This window comes from Ursus maritimus, unplaced genomic scaffold (assembly GCF_017311325.1).
Source record: "Ursus maritimus isolate PB19 unplaced genomic scaffold, ASM1731132v1 scaffold_27, whole genome shotgun sequence".
Lineage (NCBI taxonomy): Eukaryota > Metazoa > Chordata > Mammalia > Carnivora > Ursidae > Ursus > Ursus maritimus.
The window spans coordinates 23,829,637-23,849,693 of record NW_024425230.1 but is presented as its reverse complement, the minus strand read 5'-3'; the positions used below and the strand labels follow the sequence as shown (position 1 = coordinate 23,849,693).

General features: G+C 48.9%; 1 protein-coding gene across 1 annotated transcript in view; it reads right to left on the bottom strand.

The window, feature by feature from the left end:
• Positions 1 to 412: 412 nt before the first annotated feature.
• Positions 413 to 20,057, bottom strand: part of EFL1 (elongation factor like GTPase 1) — a 120,664-nt gene continuing 101,019 nt past the window's right edge. The window contains exons 18-20 of the mRNA XM_040642875.1: positions 17,925 to 18,907; positions 8,311 to 8,495; positions 413 to 719 (exon numbers count right to left, since the gene is read on the bottom strand). Of these exons, the coding sequence (XP_040498809.1) occupies positions 531 to 719; positions 8,311 to 8,495; positions 17,925 to 18,907 (1,357 nt within the window). The 3' untranslated portion in view covers positions 413 to 530. The remainder of the gene's footprint in view (positions 720 to 8,310; positions 8,496 to 17,924; positions 18,908 to 20,057) is intronic.

The following is a 20,057-nucleotide window of genomic DNA, read 5'->3' as shown; positions in this document are numbered from 1 at the left end:
GGGGATGTGAAGACGAGGGCTGAGGCCGGCAGCACTCGGACAGGACACGGTTGCCAGACGGCCCAACCGTCAGAAGGTCGCTGTGACCGGGCCTCGTGCAAACAGCTAACGGGCAGGTGGTCCCTTCCAAGGGCTGGAAGGGCTTACACGCCGTGACGTGGGAGTGAAACGTGGACTGCGTTTACGTGGAGATCCCATCGGAAGCGTGATGCCGGGCAGAGGCGCGGCTGCTCAGCGTGGGCCTCGCTGCCCGGCTCGGGGTCCACGCGTCAGGCCCCAGCACGGCACCCGCCGCACTGCCAGCGGGTCACGCATGGGGTGCGGCAAGTCACCGCCGCATCGTTTGTGACGTGTCCCCTCATACCAGAATCGATCAAAACAACACTTCAAAAACATGTTCGCAGACACCCTCTTTAAAACATTTATACGGATCGGCTTTATTGAAAGTGAACGCAGAGAGAAGGCAGCACGGAGGGGTCTCCCCAGATCGACCCCGGCATAGGAAGGTAGGAACCCGCCGGCCGCGGTGGTCACTTATTTTTGCTGAGGGTTCTCTGTTTTTCTGCGTGCTCCACGATCTTCTCCTCCACGTACAGACCCTTCCTCTTGCGCACGGCGTTCATGTACTTCCGGGCCTGGTTCTCGGAATCGGCCTTTTCCCCGAAGTGCAAGTACTCCTCCTCGGTGGTCGGCACCCAGAAGGGGTCGCTGGGAATGATCTTGTAAGAGAAGGTGACAGAATGTCCCGGATCAGGCAACTACACTCATTTCAGACAGCCTTTCAAAACTCACACAGTCTTAGCTGAAGGAGAACAGTGAAACAATGAACAGCTTCTAGAAACGGTAATAAATACGAAGAATCACAGGAGGTGTGAACGAGTGGAAGTGGGACCCACAGAACCGGTAGCACACACACGCCAGAGCCGTCACTTCACACCAAGGAACAAGGGAAACCCTTCAATTTGAACAATGGCATAAAAAATCCCTTTTGCTAGGAAATACCTGGGTACTGGTGTCTTTTCATCAATTTTGCCTTTGTCTCCAGCAGAGACTGACACATGTAAATCCATTCTTGATGACTCTGAGCCTTTTGCTCCAAAACTCAGCGTGTGCCTGGTGAGCCGGACCGCTTGGCTCACAGATTTTACCCGGAAGAGGGGCAGACAGAGGCACCTCCTTCCCTCTTTTCTCTGGGCCCACGGCTGTTCACCACCCCACCGGCGAGGAAGACCAGTCCAGGGCGGGCACGCTGAGGACACTTTTTCTCTGAGGCTGCGGGTGGGGGGAAGGGAGAGGGCAGAGCTCGGGCACGGGGAAAGCAGCTGAGGTGGAGGGGCTCAGGTGCTCTGTGACGACCAGCAGCCAGGTCATGATGTCCATGAAAGTGGTGCCCTTGGACACAGACTTTCCTGAGGTCCATGTCCAACGGACTGACTTCCAGGACAGGACAGAAGAGTGGGGGGATGGTTTCCCGATGGTTTCCTTCAGAGAGAGAAAGCTCATGAGCCCAACACTCGTGGCCTCTCTCTGCCTCCTCAGCACAGAATCTGACTGGTAAGCGTGAGAGGAGGAAACAGACTTGGGCAGTGTGGACTTTTCCTGCCCCCTCCATGAGAAGCTGCCCCCAGGAGGCACACAGCCTGCCCTGTCCCTCTGTGCCCTTTACAGCAGCTGCCCCACCCCGGCCCTGTGGCAGGGGCCCTGCCAGTCCAGTGGGTCTCCTTCTGGAGCTCAGCACTGCCCACGGTCAACACCACAGTCTCCACGGTCAGCCTGGTCAGCAATGAAGGTGGGAGTCTGACATTAACATGCCTGATTCTTTTTGTTGTTGTTTTCTCTCGTTTCTCAATTGGAGGAAGAAAGGGGTGGTATTTATTAAGTGGCCTCACATCCTAACACTTTTCAATTTAAAATATAGAAATGAAAGAAAAATATATTTTAAAATAGTTGCTCTTGGGGCGCCTGGGTGGCACAGCGGTTAAGCGTCTGCCTTCGGCTCAGGGCGTGATCCCAGTGTTATGGGATCGAGCCCCACATCAGGCTCCTCTGCTATGAGCCTGCTTCTTCCTCTCCCACTCCCCTGCTTGTGTTCCCTCTCTCGCTGGCTGTTCTCTCTCTGTCGAATAAATAAATAAAATCTTTAAAAAATAAAAACAAAAAAAAATAAAATAGTTGCTCTTCCATTTATAATTATACCAAAAGCCACAAGATACCTAGGAATAAACTCAACCAAAGAGGTAAAGGAGCTATACTCTAAAACTACAGAACGCTCATGAAAGAAACGGAGGAAGACACAAAGAGCTGGAAAAACCTCCCATGCTCATGGATCAGAAATATTGTTAAAATGTCTATGCTGCCTAGAACAATCTACACATTCAAAGCCATCCCTATCAAAATACCATCAACATTTTTCACAGAGTTGGAACAAACAATCCTAAAATTTGTATGGAACCAGAAAAGACCCTCAATAGCCAGAGGAATGTTGAAAAAGAAAACCAAAGCTGGAGGCATCACAATTCTGGACTTCAAGCTGAATTACAGAGCTGTGATCACCAAGACAGGCTGGTACTGGCACAAAAACAGACACATAGACCAATGGAACAGAACAGAGACCCAGATATGGACCCTCAGCTCTATGGTTAACTCGTCTTCGACAAAGCAGGAATGAATATCCAATGGAAAAAAGTCTCTTCAACAAACGGTGTTGGGAAATTGGGACAGCCACATGCAGAAGAATGAAACTGGACCGTTTCCTTACACCATACAGAAAAACAGACTCCAAATGGATGAAAGACCTAAATGTGAGACAGGAATCCATCAAAATCCTAGAGGAGAACCCAGGCAGCAATGCCTCTTCAATCTCGGCCACAGCAACTTCTTGCCAGACACGTCTCCAAAGGCAAGGGAGGGATGCAGAGAGCACTGCGGATCGGATCGGAGCCCACCATCCCCCCCACCCCCCACAAGGCCTCTCTGCAGGGGCAAGGGGAGGAGCCGGGAAATGGAACAGTCTCCTGGGCGGCCATCCACAAAGACTGTCTACACTGCAGGAGACGAGTTTCAAGCTGGTTACTGGCGCCCTTCCCTCTCCAGCTGGACGATAAACCCATCACAGAATGTAAAGAAGCTACGTGTTCTTAGTAGGTCTGAGGGACAGTGGCAAATAAGCTGTTAATCCTGCTAAAAAAGTGACAAATTTTATAAAAAGCAAGAAATGAGCTACTAGGTGAGAGACACCGACTCAGACTGGCCAAGTTACGAGCAGACTCCTTGTTTCAAAAATGTAAGACCAGCAGTTTCAAAAGATCCCATTTTGTGTGGGTCTCGGACATGGCCTTCTGAGGTTTGCTCAGCTTGTCGGCCGAGGCCCCAAGCCTTCTGCACACACCTCCATCTGCTGCAGGCCTCCTCTGGAGACCTGCTCCAGACGCCCCCTCCCTGGTGAGCGCCAACTTCCTGTTCCCCCCGGGAAGGTGCTCCAGACCCCCCCTCCTGTGGGCTCAGCCGCCACACTGTGCCATGCCCCATACGACGGCAACCTAGAGGCATCAGTATGGAAGAAAAGATGCTGTTTTCTAACCGGTTTACCCAGACTTCATCTGCCCATGGTGAGAACAGTTTTTTGCAACCCTACAGCCTAAAAGGAATGGCATTTTCTACTTCATGGGAAGGGAGGCACCCAAGTACTCGCTGTTGTCCTGGGCATTTAAAGAAAGAAAAGAAAAGGGGAAAAGAGCCCGGAAGGAAAGAGCCCAGGGAGCTCCATGTCAGTCCTGTGCCCAAATGCCACCAGGATTACGGCCGGCAGGTGGGAAACGCTTGCCGGGTGCTATTGTGATCCTAACTGAGTGCTCCTCACCGTGGGTGAACCCTGGCCCGCCCCGCGGGGTGGGCTCAGGGTCACGCAGCCAATCCCGAGCTTGCGCTGACACGCATGTACCCGGCACTGGCTGGGATATTTTTCTTTCTGTGCCTGTTATTAGCTCCTTTTCTTCCTTTTTCATAGAAGGGGCAAAACATAGAAAGAGAAATTATGGGATTGCTGACTTCAAAGGTTTCCTCGTGGAAAATGCCTGTAATCTTATCTCCTCTATTTTTTGAAGCACTTTCTCTCAAAAGCTCTTGATTGTAAATTATATGGTGTGATAGAACACGAATGAAAGAAAGTGCCTTGGAGTGAGAAGCCAGATCTCAACAACTGCGTTATTTCTAAACCTAGCTATGGGGGGGGAAACCAAGACAGCCAGAAGCTATCAGATCAATGACATTTAATTATAACATCGTTTTCAAGACTTTCAAAGATGTGACGCTTTTGGGAAGAGGACCAGGACAGGTGGCAGGGGAATGACAGAGGACAGCACTCAATTCTTGACTATATTCTTCTTTAAAGTTATGAAGAGACTGACTGTTAATAACAAACTAATGAGGCCAGAAAGTAACATTTTTTAAAAAACACTATTATTAAGTATGTAAGATTGCCGGCCTTTTTCTTTTTTAATTGAGAGAGAAAGGAGACTGAAAAAACCATCGTGGTTTTCACATTAACAAAAAATGCCCATTTGGTAAAACTTGATGCTGTTACACTAGCTGTTTCTGAATGCCCAATCTCAGATGGGTACTTGCTGATAGGTATTTCAGGCGGGCATCCTTAGGCTGGGGACAAGGCGGACGCACTTCTGTGAAGAGTCAGAGAGAGGAGAGTTTAGATTGCAGGCCGCACGGTCTCTGCTACCACCACTCAGCTCCGCGTGAAAGCCGCCACAGGAAATGTGTACATGAGCGGTACAGCTGTATGCCAGTGATCTTATTTACCAAAACAGGTCATGGGCCATAGTTTGCTGACTCCTGATCTAGTCAAAGACGACACTTCCCAACCTCCTTGTTAGGTGGGCATGACCAGACGTGGCCACAGATTGGCTGCAGGCAACGGGACTTGTGCAAAACTCCATTCTTGTACCTGCAGGGGGGGAGCATGTCCCCCCCTTCCTGGCTGCAATGCTGGAATGCAGGGGTACGGTGGGAGGCAGAAGCCAAGTGCTGAGACAGGCGGCAAACCAGGGGGGCTCCTGCCAGTGAGCCCCCACCACCCCTGGCTGCCACCCCAGACACCAAAGAGAAGCTCGGCCTTATCTGAGCCACTCGACTCCGAGATCCTTTTGACAGAACAGCCTTACCTGCCTGTTTGCAATTAGGAAATAATGAAAACTTTCAGATTTTTTAAAATGCATTTCATAAATGTACCGTCAGGGTTACGTCTGACTGTAAAATGACGACGTATCTCTAACAAACAACAGACTACATGAATTCACACATATAACTCCTCCAATCACAACGCCATTACACCTGCTGTGAGTACCTGCTTTGGGTCTTACGTGCAGAAACCCCGGGGTCACTAACTACACTCTCTGTTCTGACCAAACACAGACAACCCGGTCTCGTCACCAGTGCGGACTGAGGCCATCTCCCTGCGATGGATGACCTGTCACCCTCAAGATATTCCGAAGCGTGAGCTGCAGGCTCAGGAGGCAGTTTTCAGCAGTGGCAGCACCGATGAAAAAAGCGTCTTCCTCTCAAGATTATTTCTTTGAAGTGGGATAAATCCCTCTTTGGTTCTAAATATCATTTCGTTGCGCTGCCCTGTAATCACACGTCTGGTCCCTAAAACACGTGGCAGAGGACGGTCGTGATGTTTCAGGAACAGCATCATGGACATATCCGCACTACAGAGGTCGTTCTTCAGAGCTGCTTTGGTAAATCCATTCCTTCTACTTCTCACTGGTGTATGCTCTTACTTAAAAGCGGAGTGCCAAAAACCAAAACCGGAAAGGTAAGAGTGTGGATAAGGGGGAAATTAGTACCCACTTATATTCAGAAATGAACCAGGAGGGTAAATGTTTTAGAGCCCCTGTTTTCTACATAATGAAATATAGCAATGACATCTCTTCAGATATAAACCAATAAAACCACCAAAACTTCACTTAGTTTCTAGACAAAGATACAAAATGCGAGAAAAATTTCACAGTAAATCTCTGTTAGAATGAAGATTATACTGACAAAAAAAGGGAGCCTAAATCGGAAGAACACCGAGTGTGGTTTGAGGGGCTCGAAGAATGTGAGCTCTTGGAAGGAGAAGCAGACGCACGTGCAGGTCCCGGATCAGCAGCTGCACTTGGCTCCGTTTAGGTGACGGGGACTGCCCGACCACGATCTGCCCCACCACGTCTGTTTTTCTCAACTGTCACCTGTCTTTACTTTGCTGATGGACCTGACTATACAACTCATTTTAAAAACGAGGTACTCCCTCACTGACTACATACCCCGCTGTGACCTGCACCGAAACAGGACCCATCTGGCTGACGGAGGTGAGAGAAATAGGAGCCGGAGTCTCACTGGGGCGGCGGCGAAGGAAGGGGCCGGGCCGGGCCGCGGGGCCCAGCGCAGGCCCAGCGCAGGCCCGGGTGAGCGTGCGCACTCCAGCGGGGCCACGGCGTCGGGCCCGGGGCCGCCTACTCCACGCGCTCTATCTCCGGGGACACGAGCTCGGCAGGCCGCACGGTCAGCCCCAGTCAGACGTGGAGCGGATATCCGAAGCCGGGAGTCCCCACACCAGAGCCAATGCTCCCTCCACTAAACCATGAACCACCGGAGGAAATGTGGACGCTGTGAAGTTACTTCTATTCCCTGTAAAGTGACAACAGAAACTGCTTTCTTACCCCAGCCTTTCTACTTACATCCAGTAGTTACAAAATTCTACCCTGGACCTGAGGCCATGACTTGAAACCTAACAGCGGCTCCCAGCCCGCACCCTGCACTCCTCCCTCACCGCTCCTCCAGCCACGCAAGCCTCTGGTCTCAGCTTTGCCCGAGTCTCCCTTCAGGGAAGCATCGGGAAGCCTGCTCTGACCTCCCCATGCATCCCGGGTGTGCTCACGGTCTTTTCATCTCTCCCCAGCATGGACGTGGAGAGATTATCACCCCCAAACGTGGACTGACGTTTGCCGAGCCGACTACGGATAAGGTTTGCTCTTCCCCTACCTGCACCTACACCGACACTGAGGTGTTCTTGTGAGCCACACATCCCGCCACACGCGAAAGCCGGAGAAACCCTGAGCCCCCACGACGGGACTGCAGGTGATGTGACGCACAGGAATTGAAAGCTGTCCCCGGCGAGAAGCACAACTGTTCCCTCCAAACACCGCAAGTATTTTTCCCCCGGGGAGAAAAGTTCTGGGAGTTTCACTTTCAAAATGTCTGTGATTTTTCTTTAAAAATCTATCTTTGAGTGTTGGCGAGGATGTGGAGAAAGGGGAACCCTCTTACACTGTTGGTGGGAACGCAAGCTGGTGCAGACAATCTGGAAAACAGTATGGCGGTTCCTCAAGACGTTAAAAATAGAGCTACCCTATGATCGAGCAACTGCACTACTGTGCATTTACCCCAAAGATACAGACGTAGTGAAGATACAGACTGAACCCCAGTGTTCATAGCAGCATTGTCCACAATAGCCCAACTGTGGAAGGAGCCGAGATGCCCTTCAACAGATGAATGGATAAAGAAGATGTGGTCCATATACACAATGGAATATTACTCAGCCATCAGAAAGAACAGTTACCCAACATTTACATCGACATGGATGGAACTGGAGGGGATTATGCTAAATGAAATAAGTCAAGCAGAGAAAGACTATTATCATATGGTTTCACTCATGTGAAACATAAGGAATAGTGCAGAGGACCACAGGGGAGGGGAGGGAAAAATGAAAGGGAAGAAATCAGAGAGGGAGACGAACCATGAGAGACTCCGGACTCCAGGAAACAATCTGAGGGTAACAGAAGGGAGGGGGTGGGGGGAGGGGGTAACAGGGTGATGGGCATTAAGGAGGGCACGTGTGGTGATGAGCACTGGGTGTTATATGCCACTAATGAATCGTTGAACACTGCATCAAAAACTAATGTACTATATGCTGGCTAATTGAACATAATAAAAATAAATAAAAATAAAGTTGCATTCTACAAAGAAAAATCAATCTTGGAAGGGAAACATAGGATTAAATGTTCTGTGTCTTAAATTTTATGTGCAGCAAAAAGAAAGAATGAGTGTGTGTATGAGTGTGTGTGTGTGTTACCGGCCACCCGTAACCCAAGGATCATTCACTGTGGATGAAAGACAGCCAAACGCTTTCTGAGCCACCCACAGCACAGCGCCCCAGGAAGGCCAACCGGCGCGGGAAGCCCTGTTTGCTACGCCTGGCATCGAGTGGAGGCCGCGCACGGGACCCTGAGGCGCAGGGAAAGGGATTCGGGCTGTTACCTCCCAGTGGCTGAACACCAGCTGCGGGCTGGCCAGCCCACTCGTCCGCTTCCGGATTTCATCCGCAAAGCCGAAGCTCTCGGCGACTGGCAGCACGGCCTTGATGATGAACATGTCTGTCCCTTCCTTCATCTCTTCTTGAAGCACTCGGCCTTCTCTCTTGGACAAGACAGCATAGACCCGACCTGCAAAGCCATACAGCTTTTAAATTCAGTGAGCCGTTAGGTGTCTAGGGCCACACAAAGACCAGATTACTCACGTCCCGTAACAATCCACTAGTGAGTAACTCTGTTACCAACCATGTGGGTTTACAAAAGCATGGACGCTTTTTTTTAAATGTATTTAAAAATAAAGCCATAGCAAACTAGAGACATAAAGGTAACACAAAGTAAAACCACCCCAAGCTGCATGACCCAAAGGGCAATCTGCCCGACATGGCATGAGCAGCAGGAGACTTTGAAAAGGACCTTCTGATACAATTTCACCCATGAGTGGTCTCTGGGCATGAAACCCAGTGAGATGAGTGTGATTGGACTTGGTAAATATTAAAATATTTTAATAACTATGAGACGTTACTAATATGACGGTGACTGCGTAAGGCTATTGGGCCTAGGAAACAAGCAACTGGCACAGTGGCAATCTTATATCAGAGATGAAAACCACATACATAGAAATGCATGCTCATGTTTTAAAAACTGCTGAGATGTAAGCGGCGTAAGTATTTTATTTCCCTGAAAATGGCTGGTCTTTGGCATCTTTCAAGTCTGGTAACAACGTCTCCTGCCACAGCACAGAAGGCCAGCAAATCCTCCCGGCTAAGACTCGTTTTCCATCCCTCCCAAAGCTGCCTGACACTCGGGAGGGAGAGGTCTTCCCGGGGGTCTCCTATAGGAGTGCCTTGGGGCACAAGTCTCCTTTCAACCAGAAAGCAGGACCCACTCTGGAAAGAACAGAGACAGAGGGAGCATCGCACAGCTGTGAGGAACCGGCTGGGGCCAGCAGCCACTCTCATCAAAACCTCCCATTTCACCTACCACTTAGAAAAAGTGGTCTTTATTGCATAACTGATCTAGGAACACGTTGTCCTAAAAGGTTTACAACGCTGCGGCTGAACAGGGCAGACGTCTCCTTGGAGCACCAGCACGGGCCCCGACGCTCCCTTCCTGAGTGCCAGGGGGGTGACCTGGGTGCCTGTGCCCACCCAGAGCTGCCTGTTTCCAACTAGGAACTGAGGACCCAGAGCCAGCCTTCTGACTGCGAACTTCTCTGACTCACACTCCCCCTGGTGGTGGGGATCAGGAAGGACCAAGGAAAACAAAAGGCAGGAGGCCCATCGTGTCATGTGGCAGCCTTGGGAAGAAAAAACGCCTGAACACTCTAGTGGGTCTTCCTCATCTCCAGGTTTAGCAGAAAACCAAACAAATCACAATTCTGTCAGTGCTGAAAGGCACAGCCTAGCCCTCTCCCCCCACAGCTCCCACACTTTATGCTCCCTTTCTTCCGTTTCCTGAGTGTTCCGAGTCTCACTTCTGGGCTCTACTTGTGGCCTGGGCTCAAGCAAAACTGCTTCGTTGACCCATCACCATCACTTTCAGATGGCAAATGTCCTTGTCCCATCCTCTCACGATTCTGTGTGGCTGCTGACGGCTCTCCCCAGGGTCAGCATCGCCCCCCTCAGGCCCCAAGCCCTCTATCAGCAGAAACAATTCAGGGACTGAAGACCCCCACAACCACTCGCTGAGTCTCCGTTTGCTTCTCTGAACTCTCCCTGCCGAGAGCCGATTCGTTTATCATTTGTGTGCGTTCAACAACGGAGGCCATGCCAGGGCTGCTGAGACTGTCTCTACACCCCACCCCCACCCCCACCCCCATCCGGTCACCCACCAGCCCTATGCTGACCACTGCTGCCAAGGCACCCCCATCGTGCAGTCCGACCCCTCCAAATGCAGCACACCTGAGACGAAATACCGTCCCTGCCCACTGTCCAGACTAGAAGTCTGCATTACAGAAACTGAACAGAGGGTCAGAGGGGAACAGAAGGGACAACAGGATCCACCAGAGAGAGATTCTGCTGGCTCTGCTCCAGCTCACCTCCTCCAGTGGGGCCCAGGCCATGTCAGGGCCGCCTACCCGCTGGGCCACTCTCCAGCCCCAAATCTGCTCCCCTTTACTTTGTTAGCTCTAATTTCTATCACACAGGATGACTGTCATTCCTATGGCACACCAGCCTCTAAGCTCCTCGGGGATGGCTAGCTGGCTTTCTCTTCTCTGCCCTGAACATCTCCCATCTTTCCATGAGAGGCCCATCACTTCCTGTTCCATCCTGACCCTTTCCTATCTGCACCACCATGACCTTCTCTTCCCACTCTTGGCATGTAGTGCCCAGAACTGAACCTAACACTCTGGGTACAGTCTTGAAGCTCTGAGACAAGCGCAATGATGGTCTGTCTCCTAGAGGTCATATATATCTGCCTGAGATTCCCAGCAGGGGAGAAAACCTTAGTACAACGCTAGTGTGTGTGAACGAGTAACCCTGACCCAGCTAGCTCATTCTAGGAAAAGCTTTAGGTGGTTTACAGAAGAAAATACTACGAAACAGCAGGGTGGAGCAGGGCGGATCTAATGAGTGAACTGGACTGGAGACTGCAAGGGGGGGACCAGCGGCGATGAGCCCGCGGCCGCGATGCAGAGGCCCAGGTCCTTCCCTTCCTTCGGGGGTCATCCCAGCGGGCTCGGATCAATAACTGCAATGAAGGCTGAATGTAATTAATTGTGTAATTCTAAGCCATGCAATTTTAATTCCACTAAAACTAAGTCCTAAAACTAGGGCATAATGATGGATCACTGAACAGAGGAAAACGGCTATAAACAGAATCTTCCAAATACATGCTGCTTTCATGACAGGTGCGTCCACTGCCTGGACCCTCTAAACTGCCACCACTCTCACTGAGACGTCTGGCAGCCATACCCAGGAGGCCTCGGCGAATACTCCAACTCCCCTTCAGCCCGACGTCTGCTCCATCATACCCCAGTCACCTGTCTGTGTGCCCAAAGAGCACGTGTGCCCCGCTGTACTGCGTGCGAGGCACCAAGAGGCAAGCACCCATCAGGGGAGGAAATGGCAACAAAAAGGTTCATTGATGGAAACAGTCTGGTCAGGGCTGGTCTTTGAATGCCTACACCATCAACATCACAGCCCGAATTCAAGGCCCTCTGTAACCAGGGCAGCGACCAAGGATGTCAAGCTCTGGGACTGCCAGGCCCGACAGCACACAGGGCACAGACTCCGTGCGTCCAGCCAAGTGGGAGCACTCCCCACCGCGGCACACATCCGGGGGCCTCGATGGCGTGCCTGGTCCCACTCCACAGTCGCGTCCTTTCCATGAGTTAAAGCCCGTTCAATATCACCTGCTCCCCCGAGTCTTCTGCGGGGTCCTGAGATCAAAACCATCTCTTCGCCATCAGGCCTCACTGCATCTACCCCGCTCTCGTGTGGCGTTAGATACTCCCGCGTGTGTCTTTTCTTCTGTAATAGGCAGCAAGACTGGCCTGCACGCTCTACAATCATTCGGGCTGGAAGTTGGGCAATTAAAGGTATGATTTCTTTTCTTTTCTTTTTTTCAGAATTTAGGAAAGGAAGCAGCTGTTCACAGCAATGTTTTCTCTTACAGTAAACAAACAGGAAACAATGCGGATTTCCAATTTGGGGATGATGGGAAGTAAATTATAGCATAACAAGTTGATGGGATGTTACGCAGAGGTTGAAATGAAATCTGTGAATACTAAGTAGCCAAATGGAAGCAGCTTATAAAATAGTAAATGTAAAAAGCAAAACATCACACTTCCTCTACCATAAGGTTACAGCTATGCAAAATGTACTATTATGGACAGAGACTGTAAAAGAAAGTGGAGAAACAACACACTGATTTCCAAGGAAGAAGATTCTTCTTTTATCTTGTGGTTTCTGTTCTTGTTGGCAACCCTTGCGGTCTAACTTCAATGAAAACATACACGCAGAGAAATCGGCGGGCACTTCTGATTCTTATAAATCAGGTCACATTAACCTCATTCCCTTCTGTTGCAGAGCGAGCGGACTGCTAAATCAAGCAGATGTGGTTGACAGGATGCAGATGGGCCTCCACCAAACATGAGCTACGGTGCGCTGTGGACACGGCAGGGAATGTGGGCTCTTCTACAGAGGAACTCAGCCCCGAGTCTGCAGGAAGTGCATGTCAGCAAGCTGTCCCCACCCCAGCAAGATGGGTCAGCACCCTGACTGCAGCTCTGTGCCCTTATGATGATCACCAGCCACCCACGGGTACAGAGGCATGATGATCAAATCCAAAGTTGACAGGAGGCTGGAAGCCTACTCAATACTGGGGCAGAATCAGGGTGACCAGGTAAGGACCCGCACTCAACAAGACACACTTGTGAGTAAACGCAAGGTTGTACAGTTGGCTTCAACCAACCAGCTGTCCAGGCTTAGACGTACTGCTGAACAGAAGCTCCTATAAGACCAGGTAGGAACGAGTCCTCTCTGAGCCCCGTCGTGGTCTTCAGTGCTGTGCTACAGAGAGAGCCAGTTTCACACTTAGCTGCTCAACTCTGAATTATTCCATCCATCACAGTCCATTTCAAACAACTATCACTTTCAAAAAGTCTGCCCTGTTGCGAATTTTGCTAATCTCAATTTCTCATAAAATTTCACTGAAAGACCATATTTATTCACTGGACTCAACTGTGTTGTGCTTTTTAACAGTTTTACATAATTAGGCTTTGTCACCTAACTCATCTCTCACAGCAGGAATTATGCTTAACACAGCGAAGGTATCTATACATGTCCATACGTTTCTGTTGAAATGAATTATGAGATGCTGATGAAATGTAAAAAGAACCCTGCATCTGGAAGAGGAGAGGTTTCTAAAAGTAAACAGCAACACTTACTGAGGCTGTTTCTGACGCGTGAAGGCACCTATGTTCTGACAACGGAGCATTTATCCCTATGGCCAAAAACTCAGGGGGGACTGCAGTAGCCGACGCTGTGATTGAAACTCTAGAACTAGCAGAAAAAGTTATTTTTCACACGTGAGGTTGTTGCCAAAGATAAAAACCATGAGGAGCCAAGAATGAAAGGAGCTGCTAGGTTGGAGGATGGACCACAAAGAGAGACAGCGGCTACTCACGAGACAATCACAAGCACAATCGAATTCTGCTGTCCGATGTTCGAAGTTACAGGGGAAGGCGCCTGGTGGCTCAGTCAGTTGAGCGTCTGACTCTTGATTTCGGCTCAGGTCATGATCTCAGGGTCGTGAGATCGAGCCCTGCATCGGGCTCTGTGCTCAGCGGGGAGCCTGCTTGACAGTCTCCCTCTCCTTCTCCCTCTGCCCCTCCTGCTCACGTTCTCTCTCAAATAAGTAAATAAATAAAATTTTTTAAAAAAATCTTAGAAAAAAGTTAAAGGCAATTTTCATGGGTAAAAATGAGAACAGACCCACACCTTTAAGAAAGTAGAGTTTATAGGTAAAGAAGGCCATTTTCTTGGGATCATTTCCCCAGGTACAGTGATTTTAAGATGACTATTTTTCTGCAGAATGTCCCAATCTGACCATAAGCAATTCTATAAATCTACAGGATTTCTCAACAGTCTGTGTAGAAAGAATTAAGTTTTTAAGAGACTAAGGACACTCATTTTGCTAAATAAAAAAGAATGGAACTTGTCTTGTGCCAATTCTTGGAGAATTTAGAGCATCCGTCAGCAAAGCCTGGAAGATCTCTGAATATCTGGGCAGGAAGCAAAGGGCCTTGGGAAGATAGAGGTCTCCTCGTTTCTTCTTCCATGAAGGTGGTGATTGAGTAAGAAAAAGGAAAACAGAGAAAGTGAGCAGCTCGCTGTACTGACCTTGGGAGCTAGAACGCGGCCGTCATTACTGAAGAACCTCTCGAAGCAATGAGAAAATGGACGTATGAGGAGCCCCTCACCTCTAAGCAGCTTCACGCTGATGAGGGCTTCAGGCTAATTCAGGAACAATTCCAGACCGTCACGAAACACAGTTTCTTTGTAAGGCGGAGGGTGTGGCAGCGAGCTAGGTCTCAGGAATGTATTAAGAAAGCTGGCCAGTGGCCATGGTACAGAGACCCAGCACCAGGAGGAGGCCAGCCAAAGACTGACTCCGCTCCGAAGAGAGAAGAGGGCAAATAACCCTGACGATCAAGATATGTACTTCTTCCTGCAACGTGCCAGAACGGAGTCTGACGGCCAGGTGGAGAGTGCCAGGACGGAGAGAAAAGGACACAATCACAGTGATATTTCGAAGGACTGTCCTAGGGCTGCCTGGTCTCGTGCAGGGTCCTGGTGGTGATTTCCTAAAGGAAATGGGAAAGTGGGCACGGAGCACTGACTCAGCGGGGATGACTCAACAGTCTGCCTGAGTTTTGGTCTGATAAATGCCAACAGCTGATGCTGGCTTCATGCGGTATGTGGAAAATTTGTCTTCTCAGAAAGCAAAGGACAAATGCCACTCCCAACAGATAATGTAGGCGAGTCGGCAATTTGGAGAGGAGATATGTGTTCCCATTACTCTCCCAGAAGTGCGGGAGAGGGAGGGACAGGCACAGATGTATGGGGACCCAAGACTTTCGGAGGGATCGTTTCAACCACATAAAGTTAAAGAAACAGAAAGAGACAAGTTTTGGCATAACAAACTCTAAGATAAAATTCCTTTCAGGAGTAACAAGAGTCTGAAATATCAACCACAAATGGCCCCAATGAGAGAAAAAGGAGGAGATCCTCCCCAACCCCAAAATACAACAGTAGCTTCAAAATAAACCTGTTGGGTCAAGGGAGGTGTGCTGCCGTGTCCTCACTGCTCTTAGAGGACACGCACAGTGGATGGAAGAAGAAGAGGTGCGTCAGGAGCGCGTGCAGGGTATTAAGCTGAGCCTGCCAAAATCAAAGGGCCAACTACCGACACCAGAAAGGGTCTTCTCCCTCAGCTTCAAAGCAAGGATGAGACATGTCTGCAATATGGAGAAGTGTGTGCAGTGTCAACAGAGAAGAGCTGGAAAGCAGGGCTTCCTAGCACATGTGTGGCCTGCACTGTCCTCAGTGAGGAGGACGGGGGACAGACTGTGGCCGGGAGAACGAATACAGGAGAGAGAACACTCAAGTTCAAGACAGCCGAGGAGCTGATGAGCGGGCAGCTGGCCTCCTATACAGGCTCTGTCTCTGGGGCTGGAGTCTATATCTAACGGTTCTTAAGAAACTTTTCCTTTTGAGAAATTATGGATAATCTCTGCCAACAAATGAACTTCTGGGGGGATAAAAACACTGGATTCTAGAAGCTGCAGACTTGAAAGCCTATGCTAATTTCCTACAGAGTTTTAAGAAAATATTGAAGGTTGGTACATATTTATACAAGTATGATTTAGGCCTTTGGAGATGCGTGGACTTTCTAACAGATCTTATCAACCTACCCTGACTTTTTTCTATATGGTTGGTACGCTGATCATCAGGGGAAATCTACAGATACGAAGGAAATTAACTTCATCAAAACATTCAATTCACTGCTTATGGAGTTTCAGTTCTCACCAGACAAGAAAAGACACATAAAAAAAAATGAAAAAAGAATCAGTGTGTTAAGACTGTGGTGCTGGGACTTCATTTTCTTGGCATTAACAAAAACAAACAAAAAACCACACACACACAGACACACACACAGACACACACAACTTCCTGTGCTATTGTGTATCTATAAAAAAACCTAAGGGAAACAAGGAATTGTATAGATCCAGTTGACTCATACGTAAATACAGGAGTTTGCAGGACTACGTAATCTCTATGGTCTAGTCAATCACCAAAATGCGGATTCTGCTTTCTGGGGAACAAGTGGGAAGACGTAACTTATTTGAAAAAAGAAATGATGTTGATCCTGACTCCCCGTGAGTCAGTGACAGGATGCAATTGCTAGATGCCGTTAGGAGAGCGCTGTCACCCGGAGGCTCCCTCCATGCTGGTCGGAGGACCTCTGGGGGGCTATGCTCACGTGTGGCTGCTTGGAGAGGGATGCACAGCAAGTATGCCCCAAAGGACAGCAGTGGGACAGCGAAAGGGCACAAAACATCCCATCGTGAAAACACAGCTGAAGGCTCTGGAGAGTTTTCTGCTGGACACACACCAGAGAACAAATGTGCTCCTCAGCCACGTGACGGGCCACAGCTTGCAGGAGGGATGGATGGTGGCACACATGGCTGAAAACGAGCAGGAGACCAGACTTCTGCCCAAGAGAAGCAAGACGACACCTTGTCATGGAACAGCCTGTGAGCTGCCCGTCAACAGAGGTATTCAAGTTGAGGTGGCATCTGTCAGGGTCTCCTTCGTGGTTCCCTGATTCTGACCCCACCTCTGCCTTCGCGGATTAACACAATTCTCAGTGAAAATGGAGGAGAACACCGGGGAATGGTCTTGATTGGTTTCCTCAAACTAATCTATGGATTCCATGACCTGTGAATGATCTGTTCCGTCCAAATAAGGCTGAGACACACTGCCCACCGCACGTCACCCCTGCAGATGTCACTCAAGCGCACGAGGGTGCTGAGCGGTCCTGCGTCACCAAGTCCTGCGGCTGTTTAACCAGCGTTTCCAAAGCGCTGCCGGGGACACTCCGTCCCTATCGTAGGAGCCCTGCTGTGGGCAGGCCTGAACTTCCTTTGGGAAAAAACCCCAACTACTTACATATCTGCTTGTAGGAATGAATCAGCAAAAGAACCTTACTAAGAAGAATGTATAACCACCACATACTGACTCAAAGGACCTCCGAGCTAGAGGTCGAAACCTAATAATTGGGGTCCACTCTCTCAACCAGTGCTCAGCTCCCCTTCTACCCTCCTGGGCCCACAGGAGAGCTGCCACGCACCAGGCACAGCTCTGAACCCCAGATTCGTGTTCTCATGTTAATCTTCACAACCTCTGATGAATGATTATCTTCCTTCTTACAGGTGGAGAAAAGAAGACTCAGTGAGAAAGACTACCTGTCAAAAGTCAAAACAGCCACTAAATGCCAGGGCTATGAGTCCCCAGGGATCCCAGAAGATCTTTTTCAGGAGACAGAAAAATCAGAGTAGGATTTGATGTAATGGTGAGCGATGAATAAAGCCCCCAGTAATCTTCTTCTTCTGCAGGGGACCCAGAATTTACAGAAGTCCCTTTGTGTTAGGTGTGTAAGAATGTCCCCATCAAATGTCCTCTTTGATCATTTCCATAAGGTTCTGGTTACCTAGACTGATATGGTTACTCGCTTGAGAAACAGAATGCCACACAGGTTTGGGTGGTAACATAGATGGGTAGTTTACACCTCATTTACCAGACCTCTTATTACAGAAAAGAACCTATTTGCTGCCAATGAAAGGATGTTTGGTAATCAAGTTTCCTCCCTCCACCCCCCACCCCCATCATGATTTTAATAGTTAAGGCACCCGGCTTTCAAAGATCTTAGTTCTTTAGTAAACTAGATGACGATGTAGCTTCTGTAAAAAAAATATTAAATGCGTTTGCGTTTTCTGACCTCAGAGACCTCACTGCCACCCCTGGCATTTCTCACTGTCCTCGCCCTTCTTACCAAGAACATCACCGGTGGCCATGATGTCACATGTGTACATCGCTGCCATCAGACGCTGAGGTTTCACCTGCAGGGCGTAGCGACATGCCTCCTTCATGGTGGCGATGAGCTGTCCTGAGAAGGGTCCATAGCAGTCAGTGAGCGAAGACTCTCCTTTCTGGGAAGTCCTCTTGTCCAAGGGCTCGGAGCCACCGTCTTGGAGCCCCGGGTTCTCACCCGCACTGGAACAGGTTTCCCCATCCCCCTGTCTGTCCTGCACCACCTCCCTTTGCTCTTGATTGTGTTTATCACTTGCCCCTTGTTCCTCAAATTTACTTAGGTCCCATTTTTCCAGAACAAAACAGACGCCCATGAGAGGCTCCTCACACATGGGGCCAGAGAGGGTTGCTAGCTGGAAACCACTCACGATGCTGTTGCCTAAATCTCGGTATCTACTGGCCTCTTTTGAAGCTTTGACAGCTGGGCCTGTCCATACTGAGTTCTGAAAGTCTTCACTTTTATTTACTAATATATTGGGCCCACATTTTCTTGGGCCAAATGACCAGATTTGGTCAACCGTGTTCCTCCATTTTCTCCCTGTTAGGTATTGTTCTAGTTTTCCTTTGAATTCGCAAATTTTCTCTTGGGTCTTCTGGTGGATCATCTGAGTATGTCTGCCCTCGTTCAAAGAGGATGTCAGCTGCTCCATAGAACGAATCAAATCACTGTTTTCTTCCAGAATCTGTGTGACTTCTTCCGGAAGGGGCATGGCGCGAACACTGAGTGTGGCAAGCTTATTGGGGGTTGTTATGGTGATGAGCCCATCAGAGTCAACTTGGATTCCTTCAGGGACTTTACTCTGATCTTCCTTTGTTTGATGGATAACTGCAACTTTTTGTTGTTTGCCTATTTCTTCGTTGACCATGTCGACTTTTGGGGGTTTTGTGATTGTTTCTCTGAATGGAATAATGGGTTCAGATACACTGATTTGAATCTTTGCAAACCTACAGACAAATGCAAGAGAAATAACAAGGTTATAATAAATGGCATCAAAACTCCCATGTAGAAATATCACACAACGGAGATTCTGCAAAAATACAGAAAGATAAAAGTAATTTTACTAGGAAAGATCAGTACTCTACATTATATAAGAATTCAAAGACCGTTTTCATTTTGGATTGAAAGGACTACCTCTAATAGGAACACACCTTCCGGGAGTTCTCTGCATATATACGAATTTCACTGCTTTGTTCACTCTCAAAATAAATAAGCCATCTATTTAGATAAAAATGTTTTGAGTGGAAAATAAATATTTTAATAAGATCTGAATATGAATTCTTTAAAATACTATTCGCCAATTTAAGAACCTGGAGAAGAAAAGCTCCACGATTATAACTCTGAACAAAGAATCACAGAAGGTCAGGACATCTAGTCAAGTGCTGACAATGTATCTGGCTTCAGTAACGAGGCTCACGGCGAGGCCAGCATGATGCAGGAGCGTGTCTGAGCAACACTTCCCTGAAGAACTTCCTGCAGTGATGGAGATGTTCTGTACACACTGTGATTACTGGGCACCTGCACTGGGGCTAGTGTACCTGGGGAAGCTTTGATTATTTAATTAAGTTTAAACAGGCACACGTAGCGACAGCGTGTGAAATAGCCACACGTGGCCTCTGGCTACTGTACTGTGTACGGGTCTTAAACCCCGGTCTGGTACCACATTCAGAAAGCCCCTTTTCCACATGTTTTCAGGTTTAGTTTCTCTTTCTTTCTTTCTTAGAAAATTTTTTAAAAAGATTTTATTTATTTGAGAGAGCAAGTGAGCGAGCAGGGGGAGGAGCAGAGGGAGACAAACAGACTCTGTGCCATCATGACCTGAGCCAAAATCAAGAGTTGGACACTTAACCGACTGAGCCACCCAGGTGCCCATCAGGTTCAGTTTCATGCTGCATTTTCTTCCAAATGAATTACGAGTTCAGAGAGGGCAGACTGGTGTGGATTGGTTGTGATGACAAGGAAACCGTGCAAGCTCTCTCTCACTTTCTGTCTGGCTCACTCCCGGGTAATACCAAGGCTCTGGTCTGCTCTACGTCTGCTATTGGCAGTGTGCATAGAAAGATGTATGAATGTACATACAAGTACGTGTGTGTGTTC